The 13394-nt window shown below is 32.5% G+C and overlaps 3 protein-coding genes across 8 annotated transcripts; 2 read left to right on the top strand and 1 right to left on the bottom strand.

The window, feature by feature from the left end:
• Positions 1 to 769: 769 nt before the first annotated feature.
• Positions 770 to 1811, bottom strand: LOC129917708 (metaxin-2). Of its 2 annotated transcripts, none has more exons than XM_055997772.1 (2): positions 1679 to 1811; positions 770 to 1626 (listed from the first exon to the last, which is right to left on the bottom strand). In XM_055997772.1, exon 2 carries the CDS (start codon positions 1607 to 1609, stop codon positions 812 to 814), a length of 798 nt encoding a protein of 265 aa, XP_055853747.1. In that variant the 5' UTR covers positions 1610 to 1626; positions 1679 to 1811; the 3' UTR covers positions 770 to 811. The 2 variants fall into 2 exon arrangements, with proteins under 2 accessions (XP_055853747.1, XP_055853748.1); XM_055997773.1 differs by having other exon boundaries at positions 1686 to 1707.
• Positions 1812 to 2131: 320 nt separating this feature from the next.
• Positions 2132 to 3071, top strand: LOC129917710 (clathrin light chain-like). The gene is made up of 2 exons (XM_055997774.1): positions 2132 to 2304; positions 2419 to 3071. The coding sequence occupies exons 1-2, from the start codon at positions 2144 to 2146 to the stop codon at positions 3035 to 3037; spliced, it is 780 nt and encodes a 259-aa protein (XP_055853749.1). The 5' UTR covers positions 2132 to 2143; the 3' UTR covers positions 3038 to 3071.
• Positions 3072 to 3826: 755 nt separating this feature from the next.
• Positions 3827 to 5035, top strand: LOC129917711 (probable deoxycytidylate deaminase). Of its 5 annotated transcripts, none has more exons than XM_055997778.1 (3): positions 3827 to 4172; positions 4229 to 4763; positions 4819 to 5035. In XM_055997778.1, exons 2-3 carry the CDS (start codon positions 4243 to 4245, stop codon positions 4844 to 4846), a joined length of 549 nt encoding a protein of 182 aa, XP_055853753.1. In that variant the 5' UTR covers positions 3827 to 4172; positions 4229 to 4242; the 3' UTR covers positions 4847 to 5035. The 5 variants fall into 5 exon arrangements, with proteins under 5 accessions (XP_055853753.1, XP_055853754.1, XP_055853755.1 ...); XM_055997779.1 differs by having other exon boundaries at positions 3828 to 4157; positions 4222 to 4763; XM_055997780.1 differs by having other exon boundaries at positions 3828 to 4172; positions 4219 to 4763.
• Positions 5036 to 13394: the final 8359 nt, after the last annotated feature.

Raw genomic sequence — 13394 nt, 5'->3', positions numbered from 1 at the left:
CCGAATCTTCGTGAAAACAGTTAATAAAAAAAAAAACTAAATATAGCGTATCGATTATTGAGACGAAGTGATTACCGCTAAGTTTTTTAAAATCGTTTGAGTGGCAGAAGTCCAAAGACCAGCAGTTAAATTGTCTGCAAAATTCAGGGTCATCTTATTTTACATGAATAAGGATGTTAGGTCTTCTTAAGTCCTTAATAAAGCTTTAATCAAGTATTATTTTCTTTTCTCCTAAAAAAAACTCCACTTCATTTTATTTTTTACACACTAAAATGGTTTTAGCATGTCGTTTAAAATTTTCCGCCAATACGTATGACAATAAGTATTAAAATTGAAATAAAGTAAATCATCTCACCAAAAAAATTTACATATTCTATAGATTGCAGAATCATTAGTCTTTTTTAGTTTTTGACTAAATGTTAACTTGTTGATCAGAGAATTCATTGAACTATTTTTTGAGCTTTTAATATTGGAAGGAAATACAAAAATGAGCAGGTGGTTTCGTGGTGTAACCACTAGAAAACAAAAGGGTCCAAATTTTTGTTTTGATGTTGGTCGTTATAAGTTCTTGATTGAAAAATCAATCATTTCATTGTTAATTTTATAAAATTGCATTCCTTGTTTCATCATGAAAATCGCGACTCGGGGGCATGAGATTTTTTGAATTAGTTAAAGAATATACAGATACCGAAATTTACAAAATGTTTAGCCTGTTATCTTTCATTGACCTGACTAAAAAAAATACTGAGTAAAATGTTTTGTTTTTTTTTTATTTATTTTTTTTATTAGGTATATTCTTTGAAATAAAATTTTATGACAGTTGAAAGAATTTACTATCTATGTTTTGGCAAAAGTCTAGTAACTTTTTAAACCCTTGAATACTTTGTGCCAAATGATTATTTGGGAGTGTAGTTGTTAATATGGTGAATAGATGACCAAACACGATTGCATCTAATTCCGTAGGCTCATCTCCATAAAAGAATGCACCGCCACTTTCTTCCAGCTTGCTTGTGAGGGTTTCGCAACACTTGACAACTTTCTCTAGAACGTCTTCCAGATTCATATCGCTCCATTGGTAAACTTTAAGTTGTTTCAATACATGCCGCCGTTTTTTAAAGTTCTGGATTGTGTTCAATGGCCACGGGAACACGCATCCATTGCGTGGTTCGGTTACAGTTTTATAAACCTCATTATCCAAAAATGAAATATACAATTCGGCGTTGGTAAAAATGTTCTCTACCAGGGACACATACGAACGCAAATCAAACTTTTCATCTTCATTTAGCCACTGACCAATAGCACACTCTTTTTGTTCCACAAAGTTGACAATTGGTTCGAATTCAGCAACTATAAATGCTCCAACTTTAATAAATGGCAACTTGGTCATTCTTCCACCAGGGGACATAAATTCAGCATTAGCACTCGACCTTACAGAATAGGGAATATTACACATCTTAAGGTAAGCTTTAACAGCGAGGCAACTAGCATTTTCTGCTAAAAGTATTTGCTCCACTTCATAAGGCTGATAGAGGACAGCATCGTCTGGCCAGGGTTCACTAGCAATTTTCTCCTCAGTCTTGAATTGTTTCATAATCATTGAAGTTGCCATTGCAGATGATTTGATTGCTAGAATGGTTTTTAAAAATAAAATATTTCCAGGTATAATTTGAGTTCTCACATATTACAAAACTATTTTTCGACAGTGGGAGGACAAACAAACTGACGTTTGTAAATGTAACGTAGAATGAAGAGTGACAAGAGTGACGCAACGTAACGATTAAAATTATTTTGTTTATAAGGCGTGTCCATTTATGTGTGCGAATGCTCTCGAATGCGTAATATTCTTCGCGACTTTAAAAATTATTTTTTGGAAATGTTTTATGTACTTGCAAGAGAAAAAAAAAAATTTAACCAAGAATTCTACCTGCAGAGGCAGTGCAGTACTCTTCCATAGATCTACAAGACGACTTCTACACGAAGACGTAGACGCACAAGATTCACATAAGAACAAGGGAGAGAAAAAGATCGATTTCTCCTTTGCTCTCATGTGCATCTTGTGCGTCTACGTCTTCGTGTAGAGTCTTCTAACAAAATTTTAAACACAACAAAACACGCTTTGCCGAACTCGATTTTCCCTTTGTGGATGGTAATTTGGATGATAAATCCAAACGATAGCACAAAAGTCCCATGCAAGACTGCTGTTATATCTTGTGTCAAAAACCAAATATTTTTTCTATTGTTCTGCGTTATCTTTTTGGATAAAATAATTTATACAAAAAACGTAAACCAAAACTTATTTAGCAGGTAAGTGCTTCGAATTGTATTAATACAAAACAAGATTCTCTGAGAAAATAATATCTTCGTCTTCAAAATAAAAGAAAAAATCAATTCACTTTAATATACGCCCTTCTTTATTAGCAAACTGATAAAACGCCCTACAATGGATTTTGGTGATGATTTTGAACCCAAAGATGTCGATCCAGCAGCTGAATTTTTGGCTCGTGAACAAAGCGCTCTGGCTGGTTTAGAGGACGAGGTCCTGCCACCAGCACAAGACACTTTGTTACAAGACAGCGTTAATACAGGTGGTGTCGGTCTCGAGTCATCGACAGGAAGTTTCGAAATCATCCAAAATGTAGGCGAACCAATTGATTCCGGGTCGCAACCGTCTGTAGCCCGTGTTGAACCTGAAAAAATTCGCAAATGGCGTGAAGAACAAAAGACTCGTCTAGAAGAAAAAGACAAGGAAGAAGAACGAAAAAAAGAAGAGCTTCGTCTTCAAGCTAAGGTTGAGTTGGGAGACTGGCTGAGGCAAACTGAAGAATCAATTGCCAAAACTAAAGCTGCAAGTCGGGGAGCTGAGAAGCAGGATTCTTTTGAAAATGGAGATATAGAACCAGGAACTGAATGGGAGCGTATTGCAAAACTATGCGACTTTAATCCAAAGTCAAATAAATCTGGCAAAGACGTCTCACGAATGCGTTCGATTTATCTACATCTTAAACAAAATCCAATTCAGACCCAAAAGAATATTTAAAATTGAAAAATAAACTTTCAACATTCTATTAAAAGTATGAACTTATAGTCCAAGATCCCAGGGCCGCCAGGTATTACTTATTTTCTCAATAATAAAATGTATGGAATTACTAGTGCTAGGACATACTGTAAGTGTATGGATACCGGCTACCTTGTGCCGACGGCCATTTTACCGGTAACAAGTGCTAAAGGTACAAAAAATACGTAGGTACTTACTTTCCTTATTTTCTCAAGGCTGATTTTTATATATGATACTCAGGGAACTAGTACAATAATTTTTGTAAGCAGCTGCCAGACCCATCGGATGGGCCTAACACCTTTGCCAGACACGCATTTTAGTATACGAGAAAGTTAGATTTTATTATATGGAGGTCTGGGAAAAAATTTATAACACATTTTGACTTCAGGGCTCGAAAGAGTATCAAGACAAGAGTCGAAAACCACATTTTGCACAATCGCATCTAGAGTCATTTGGCCGCCATTTTGTCTTTTTTAATAAAAATTTCAATTTTTCACATAACTCACGTATTTTTGAATCTAGAGAAAAAAATGTATGGCAAACTTGAAGATAATTTAATTTACTACAATATATGTTAAATTACTTTTTTCGATTAAACCTTCGGTTTAAGAGTTATGGTGGTTTTTTTTTGAAACCATATTTTCGTTATATCTCTTTTATTTGAACTTTTTTGAAAACTAATTATCAATATGAAATTAAAATACCTATTCATTATATTTGTTATTCAAGAACTTGAATAAAATTATGTACAGAACATTGGTACATGAATTCTTAAGCGGTTTTATTAAATATGTATTTTTTTCTTAACTAAGGCATTCTTTAATGTAATTAGGCCCCGTTAATAACGTATACAAAATGTTGAGGTAAAAAACGAGAAATGCATGTATAGATACTTTTTTTTCTTTAAAGCTGGTGAACTGCTTTCCCGTTTTGCCTGCTAAAATAAAAATGGCGTTTGTTGTTTTCAATGGGAACGATATATATTTTTGTTTGTTGATGCATGGTATACACCAACAATTTTGTGTCACATATGTCAAAATCAGCGTGGCATTTTTTTCTGTACCAAATATTCCACTTTAGATGCTTGTAGTTCTATTTACTAGTAAGTAAACGCTGGGTAGGTTATCTCTTCTTTATTAAATAAATGCACAATAATATTTTAGTAGTACTTAGCACAAACACCAAACATGTCTCAGAGAACTGATTATTTATCGTGGGAAGATTACTTTATGGCAACAGCACTGCTCACATCACAACGAAGTAAAGATCCGGTCACGCAAGTAGGTGCTTGTATTGTTGATAAAGATAACCTCATACTAGCAGTAGGATACAATGGGTTTCCAAGAAATTGTAATGACGAGGAATTTCCTTGGTGTAAGGACAAAGAAAATCCTTTTAATGACAAAAAGATGTATGTAGTACATGCTGAAGCGAATGCAATACTGAATAAAAACAGTGCAAACTTGACTGGAGCTTTACTATATACAACGCTATTTCCTTGTAACGAATGTACAAAAATCATTATTCAATCTGGAATTAAAGAAGTAATTTATGTTTCCGACAAACATCATGAAAAACCTACTTATCATGCTTCTAAAAGGATGCTCGATGCAGTGGGTATAAAACATAGGCGTTATACACCGACGAAAAAGAAAATTGTTCTAGATTTCGACTTGTTTGCTGGTGAAGAAGAAACAATTGACTTAAGGTAAGGTACTATCCTTCAAAATACGAACACCGACTTTGAACAATTTTGTTTGTAGCAAACTTAAGATAACCTTGGACAAATAAAAAAACTGGAAAAATAAATTTATAAAAATAAACTATGAGACATGAGACTAGAACGTCTCGCACTTATTGCTATGAGAAATTTTTTAATTGTTTTACAGAAAACAGGCTGCTAGGCTGAAAGGGTCTGAGATTTAAATATATGTACCATGTAGTCCCTTGATTGGGCCATGGGTGCGAAATTTATTGTTTTGTAAATCTATTATTTTCTTTGATTAATATTTCTGTATTCTCAGTTATTCAGAAAGAGAGAATGTGGGGAAAAATACTTAAACAATTCACTAAATAAAATAGGTATTTATTCTGATTTTAGAACATTACAGGGCAGTCTGCGAATGCAGTAACTCTTTCCTCATCGAGATAAAATATTGACAAGAACATGATTGAAAAATAAAAACATTGATTTACATACATAAATACCTACTACCGCGCTATTCGCTTCTTTAATAATAATATTAATTTTAACAATAATAATTTTATCTATAGGCATATGCCTGTAAGACCTAAGGTTTTTAAAATGCATATTGCGCGGAACTAGTAAGAATGAATAGAAAGATAAAATAGATATTTTTTTTAGGTACAGTGAATTGAACAATTGAAGAATTATTATCTCTCGGGTGGCATACAAGGTGGGGGATCGATAAAAGAATGCTGCCTAAGGTTGGGATCGAACCCACACCTTGAAGTTTGTAGTGAAGCACTACATTCACTATACCATTGCCATCCGCTTCTAAGTTCTAACCTTAAAACAGGAGGCGCGAAAAAACTACAGAGCTTGATAGGCTAAATTTTATTAAAAAAAAAGGTCTAACGATTTCGATTAAACCACCGCTGTCACCCTTGGGTGAATTTGATGATTTTTAATGGGAAGTTTCCGAATAATTAGATTGAGTCAAGTTTCGCGTCTCTTATTGGTTAGCTTTAAAAAAAATTCTTATAGGTAATTCAGACAATTTTTTTTGTAAAGTTAGGTAAGAAAAATCTCCCTAACTCGATTTACTTGTATTTCTAAATTTTCGTTAAGAAATTAGCGTTGACATATCTAGTCCTAATAGTTCCTGATCGTGTCATTGAAAATCCGAATTAAAAAAATGCGATTTTCTTTTTAATATACCTACACTTTACCCATGCATGCTACATATGCTACAGGAAAAAACAAGGAGAGGCGGTTAATATTTAACGACAATACGAAGTTTTGAACAGGATTTTTCAAAAGAACTGTCGATTGTTTCCATTATTTTTTTCGTTTTTATTCTCAAAAAAACACAATATGTGTTAATAAGGATAAGTTTTAGCCCTGGGGTCGAATTACAGCGTTAACGTATGGTCGCTTTGTGTCCCTTTCTTTTTCTACTAATTAAATAGAGACAGATATATTAAAAACCTGCAAAGATGAGGGAATTTAAAATTTTTTTTTTTTTGAAATAGTTAGGTATTAGTAATTTGATTCTCGAAAAACCGTAAAATAACGAACGCCCAAGTGTATACAGTATACACACACTTTTTTTTAATTTCTCGATCACGACAAAACATTTTCGAATCCAGTTTTCTGTTTTGGACTAAAAAGTTATAACAACCTTGACTTCTGAAAATAAGATTTGTACTTAACAACATAATTTTTTCAAAAATTGTTTTGTTTTTTTATTTGTTTGATATTTTTTTTTTTAATTTGAGTTGAAAAATTTAGTTTTTTTAAAAACTAAAACAGCTTTATTTAACGCCAAAATAGGATACAAAATATTGGCCTTTCAAAAAGTTATAGCACATCATGATAAATCATAATTTTTATCATGTAGAACATCATTGTGAGTGTATAACCGTTAATTTTAAATAAATATTTTTACAAGTCAGGTCATTTTTTTAGAATAGTGTCCCTACCCGCTGAACTGATCCCACTTCAAACGGTTTTATCCTTGTCTCAACCCAACCTATACCCTTTAGCTTCTTGCGATAGTGGTGGTGAATCCCTTTGTATCACGTTTCAAAAAATAATTATTTTATATCAAAAGTACGACCTTGTATGCGACACTATAATTTGATATACATACATATAATGGCTGATAGTCTTGAAAGAAATTACACATGGTACTTAAGGTGTTACTTAAAAAAATACCACGCAATAATTTTTTATAAATACACTCCTGCTCAAAGTAAACCCACACCTCGTTATTTTTGTAGTTAGACCTTAATGTATTATTTAAAATGACTTTCAAATATTAGTGCGTATTTCAATAGTCAGATAAGCCCACAGTACTGTGAGATAAATCCCAGTTAAGTCATTATTCTTGCAGCTTTTTATTTTGACGCTAGATGGCGTCCCAATATGGGTAAAGTTTTTTCTCTTTTGAGATAGGTAGGTATAGGTTAGGGTGTCCGTTATTTCCCAAAGTGATGTTTTCGGGGGAGACACCCCCTAGATCGAAAGCTGAGGGCCTAAATAAGGGGGATTTGGAGGTCATTAGACCTCCTGTGATCTTTAAAAGTAACTGTTTTCCAACCAGAATTATCAAACATTTAAAAAAAATATGATTTAACTCAAGAGAAAAAAAAATTTATGTATGAGTTAAAAATTTTCCATACAAATTTGTATGGGGAAAGTATGAGTTGACACGTTCACGTGAACGTCAAAAAGAGGTATGATAATGCAGTTCACCCGATGGATAGTAGAATTGCAAGAGTTAAGGCCCCAACCCATAGAATCCGTTGCTTCCGTTCCGTCGAAGTTTTCAACTGACAGCTCTATAAAATACACACGTTCTTATGGGAAGCGACCCATAAGCGACGGATCGGACGGAGGCTGACGGATTCGACGGAAGAAGTAGTCCAACTTTCTACTTTTTCATCCGTCGTATCCTTTGACATTGGTTGTCAACGATAGATCAGTTCGATTTTCTGTTTCTGAGTGCACGCCGGGGAATTTCAGAACTAAGAACTGTGTTCTTTTCTTCTCTGATTTTATGAATTGTGAACTTTAATTGTTTATTTGTGAAGAAAATGTAATAAAAGCAACATTTAATGATATATCTAATAAATTATATCAATTAAATACTAAAATTCTGTTGTAGAGTTCAATTTTACTATGCCAAAGTCATACCTACAACTCATAATTTGTTATGAAAAATTGTTTTTAACTGAAGAGCAAGTACCCACATGAAATCTAGTCGAGCATTTTATTTTATTAAAAAAAAGAACAACAGTAATAGTTAAAAATTTCTTGCATCAGAACTTCCTGAGTGCACATTCAGCGATAAAATATCGAACACACCTCGGAATTTGAAGTGAGCTGTCAAAAAGCAATCCGTCGTACGACGTATTCTATGGGTCACCCCTTTCTGTCCCATCCTTCAACTTCAACGGATGGATTGACGGAACGGACGCAACGGATTCTATGGGTTGGGGCCTTTAAAGTAAATCGAATGTGAATCGGATCTAAAATTTACGAGAATAGCAGTCAGTACATGCACGTTTTTTTTATTTATTAAAACAAGCTTGTTTTATTAAAACAAGCATATTAAAAAGCATGTAAAATAAAACTCACACTACTTTATAAAATTCACTCACTTTTTTCTTCAAACACCCGTTCCTGTATATCTTATTCTTAGTTTAAGCCCTAATTGCAAGTGAAGTCCATTGAATTGATGAAAAATCCGTTCTTTTAAAAAATATTATTTGCTATTGTGATTTATCAACTTGTTTTGAGTCGATAGCAAAATTGTAAACTAAAAATGATCGAACGATAAAACAAAAAAATTCGTTCACAATAGAGATTCCCGATACCAGAATTCATTTTCGATGATCGACTATCGATAAAAGTCGTCTATCGATAGACAAACGACACTTGCAATAAGGGCCTTAAAGGGATGTTTTATTAATTTTAAAAACAGAATGTATATCTTTTTAAATTATATAAAGCATTTTTGAAAGTATTCTTCTATGAAGTTAGCCCAGAATTTTAGCCCAGTTGCCAGCTCAGCCATAAAATTATTTAAAATTATTAGGGTGCTTTTTTTTCTATCGATTTTTGTGACTCTCATTTCAAAGTTATGTTAGAAACACCCAACAACAAATTCCTTAAAAAGGAGGACAAGTGCTTAATCTTACTGTTAAGGAAAACATTTTTGAAATAGGAGTGGCAAAAATCGAAGGTCACCTTAAAAAAAAAACAGCACCCTAATAACACTGCTTGAAAATGCCGACAGATGGCGCTCCTATCTACTAAAGATAATTCTAGTATGCATAGCAGTGAACACTATGGCGTCCTTAGTTTTTAAAATTTGGCTCAGTTAAGAAAGATTTTGAGCTTTGAAATTTTCTGTTTTAAGCCTGGTACGCTGCTCGCGCTAAATTTTAGCTCCCATACAAATTATCGAAAATTTTTAGCCGAGCTAAAATGGATCCCATACAAATTATCGATAACTTGTATGGGAATTTTATCTCGGCTAAAATTTAGCGCGAACAGCGTACCAGGCTTTAAGCCCGAAATCATAGAAAATCCCTATGTGTATATATTTGACATTTATTGGTTTTTTTATCGACGTTAATAGATCAAATATTATGTTCTTTTAGTAGAATTACAGTTTGTAGAAGATATTTAATCAGTAAAATGACTATTTTGAAACTTTTAAACATACATTTTTGATAAAAAACTCTTTTCTTTTTGTAAAAAACACTTCGTACTTTGCTCAGTTTTTCTTCAAATTTTTTTATTTCACTTTTATATCTTACGGCCAATAAAATGACACTATTTTGATGTTATTTCCTACAAAAAATCAACAAAATTTCATTTTACTGATTAAATATCTTCTATAAATAAATTGATTTTTTTTACCAAACGAAAACACCATAACAAAACATAAACATTTGATCTATAAACGTAGATAAAAAATAAGAAATGTCAAATATACTAAATGGTGCTTTTTATCAAAAAAACAAAACCGACTTCCAGGGATCCAAACTGGTTTTTATGGTTTTTCTCATAGTTTCTATGGCCAGAATTGATCAAAGCTGCAGGCACCAGCTTTCCAATACAAATATGGGATAAATTTTAGCTCGGCTAATTTTTTTTCGATATTTTGTATGGGAGCTAAAATTTATCTCGATCTGCGTACTAGGCTTTAAACCTGGTCACAGATCGAGCTAAATTTAAGCCGAGTTAAAATTCCCATACAAGTTATCGATAATTTGTATGGGATAATTCTTAGCTCGGCATTTTTTTTTTTGTATAAACCCTGTACACGGTTAAAAATTTTGGTGTAGATTCTACGAAAATTTGGGTTAGATACATATGAGGCAACACCAAAATTTTATTTAAATTTAATACTTTGATTGTATACATTTTTAAGTCTAAAGCCTGGTACGCTGCTCGCGCTAAATTTTAGCCAAGATAAAATTCCCATACAAGTTATCGATAATTTGTATGGGATCCATTTTAGCTCAGATAAAATTTTTCGATAATTTGTATGGCAGCTAAAATTTAGCGCGAGCAGCGTACCAGGCTTAATACAAAATGTATTCAAATTTAATTATTCCTAAATTTAAAGTTTCTATTTATTATTATGATATTTCTTTCTTTTTCTTTTTATTATTTTAAGTATTTTCTTACTTATTTATTTAAAATTAAACAAATCATTTCTGAAAATGATTACTCATTATTTCATCAAATATTATTGTTTTTTTATATTATTATTTTTTTTTTCAAGCTATGTGAAGTGAAATCTTATTGCCGATCAAATTTTGTCAGTTATTCTTACTACTTCGAATAAACACAAAGCGCAAATTCAGAATTTGGTATTTTTATTTTTTTATCCGAAAAAGGTTACCATTTCCCAAATGCATTTTTCTGAACCAAAATAATTTTATATAGGTACTTTAGCGATAACCCTAAATCAAGACACAAACAAAACTTTTCTTTTTTTAAATGGCTTCCATTTTTGTTTACGTTTTTAATGCAATTGATTAAAATTTGATTTTCTTGTAGTATTAAAAAACTGTGTATAAAATCGCAATATTAAAAACTAATTAAATGTTTTGTTTTGAAAAAAGGCCTAATTTCAAAGGTTGTATTAAATACTACGACAGAATGTTTAACCATAGAATACATTTTAGCTCGGCTCATAGAAGGATTAGCAATTTTTTTTAATAAATAATCAAAAAATGAAAATAAAATAGACCTGATTTTAGGGGTAATAACACTTTGTAAGCACGAAATCGAGTGTCATTTTCATCAGCGTATAAAACAAAGGACAAACACTTTTTTCTTTTTGGTGTTTGTTTGGTTTGATTAGGTTTTAGGTATATAATTTGGTAACAGAATAGGCTAAAGTGAAATTTCTTAATGATGTGAAATTTTTTAAATGGCAGCTTAGTTCAGGATGATCGCAAACTCCTGTGCTCCCATCGGGCGACCAACTAACTCCTTCAGTTTTTAACTGATTGGGCTGAAAATTTGTGTAAAGCTTAACAATACCTTCTATTATCTAGTACTCCAGTGAAGTACGTAGGATTTTTTTTGAAATATTAAAATTTAACGATTTTAAGGCTAGGCGCACACATGCGATTTTCAGTCGTTGCTACTAAAAAATCGCAGTCGCAACATAAAATTACAGTGCACACACTTGCAACTAAAAAATCCCGCGACTATTTTTTATTGCAAGAAAAAACATTATGTTTGGTTGGTAAAAGTTGACCGTTTTTCGATAAAGAAATGCACTCTCTCAAGATAAAAAAAAAAACAGGAGATACTCACTGTTCAAATCTAATGGTCAAATGACAGCAAAGAAAACAATCACGAAATCCGTTCGTAATAGAAAATTTCATACAAATAGTATCTACGATCAGATTGTATGATAAGGTGAATTCATGAAACGGTGTAAGCTCTGGTAAAAGTGGTAAAGTGATAAATGTGTCAAAATTTGGTAAGAGTTTGACAGCTTGTTTACCAGATTAGAAATGGAAATAGATTCTCTGCAATGTGTAATACACATTGTGTGCCCCACGAGTACCAATATTTCACCAAGAAATATAGTACTGGGTAAATTTCTGAGGATCTTTTCCTAAATTTTTATGAATTTTATGGAATTGCCCTTTTAAATTTCCTATCGTTTATAAAAAAAGAGCCACTATACTACACTTTCTAGTAATATCCATTTAATGTACATCCATTAATGTACTTAAAACATGGTTCCAAGTGTAGCACATGCGGGCAGGTACATTATATTCTGTATAATATATCCTTATGTGCAGCAAAAAAAATCGCGAAAAATAGAACCGGATCCGTTTTTTTAAACATTGCGATTTTAAAATCGCAAGTCTGTGCGCTCTCAATTAAAATAATGTGTTTCATTTCTTGCGTCTAAAAAATCGAGTGGTTGAAAATCGAATGTGTGCGCATGATTTGGACTCTTTGCGACTGCTACTTTTTAGTCGTTTTCGGTTTAGTCGCAAGTGTGTGCATAAGTTTGCTGGTCCATTTGTTCCATTTTAATTTGCGACAATCGCGTCGCCAAAAAAATAAGACAGTTTTCAATTTTTTAATCGCGGCTATTTTTTAGAAGCATGTGTGTTTACCGGCATTGAAATGCGTGTGATCCATTTTTGCGGCTGAATAATCGTGCGACTGAAATCGCATGTGTGCGCCTGGCCTTATGTCTTTTTTCACTAAATTTTGTTTTGGAATGAATTAATTATTTCAAACTAATGCCATTTCTTTAAAAATCAATACTTCATTTCTGGTTGGTTTTTTTTTATGATGAGCATTCACATTAAAATAAGATGAAGTTCACATTAAATTTAACTGAGTTTAAGGGGAATCATCTTATTCTAAGCGGATATCACTTTATTTTAAGGTGGTGAAATTTAATGATTGCATCATCTTATTTTAAGGTGACACTTTTTTATCCGTGCGGTGCGGGACTCACTTTTTTGGCATTCTCCATCATAGTGTCATGTCTGATTGTTATCTCAAGTTCGATTTTTTATTTTCGAATCCTAAACTTGCCCTATAGTACCTACCTGTGTAGTATATCGGAAGTAATAATATGTAATGATAACTGACTATACCCCCTTGTAATTCCACCACTGTATTATGTAGGTACATATGAATGTATGTATGTATATATATGAATAACAATTAAAATGCATGGGTACGTCAAACACCTTTTATGTATATGTGTCGCTTGTGAAGCTGAAAACAGCAATAGTCCGTCCAAAAATTATCAATGAAAAGGCCCATAATCCAACCCAACCGATGCGCTATCCACCATCCTTGTGTATAAAAACTAATTTGTATATGTGAAATTTTCTTTTTTACAGGAGAATCAATTCTTAAAATTTTTAAAAGTCACATTTTAAAGCGGTCAGTGGTCACAAAAACATATAAAGTGCCGCTTAAACAATTTAGGCAACTTAGGAAAGGTCAAATGAAAGAGTGCCTATTACTTTATTCGGGTATAATTCTCTTGATAATATTTTAAAGATCGCCGGTAGGTATTCACTATTTCGCTTTTTTCCCATTACTGGAAGATATTTTTTTCTTAAGCTCTTACTATGCTAA

This window comes from Episyrphus balteatus, chromosome 4, assembly GCF_945859705.1.
Source record: "Episyrphus balteatus chromosome 4, idEpiBalt1.1, whole genome shotgun sequence".
Lineage (NCBI taxonomy): Eukaryota > Metazoa > Arthropoda > Insecta > Diptera > Syrphidae > Episyrphus > Episyrphus balteatus.
This window is presented reverse-complemented; position numbering and strand designations above follow the sequence as displayed.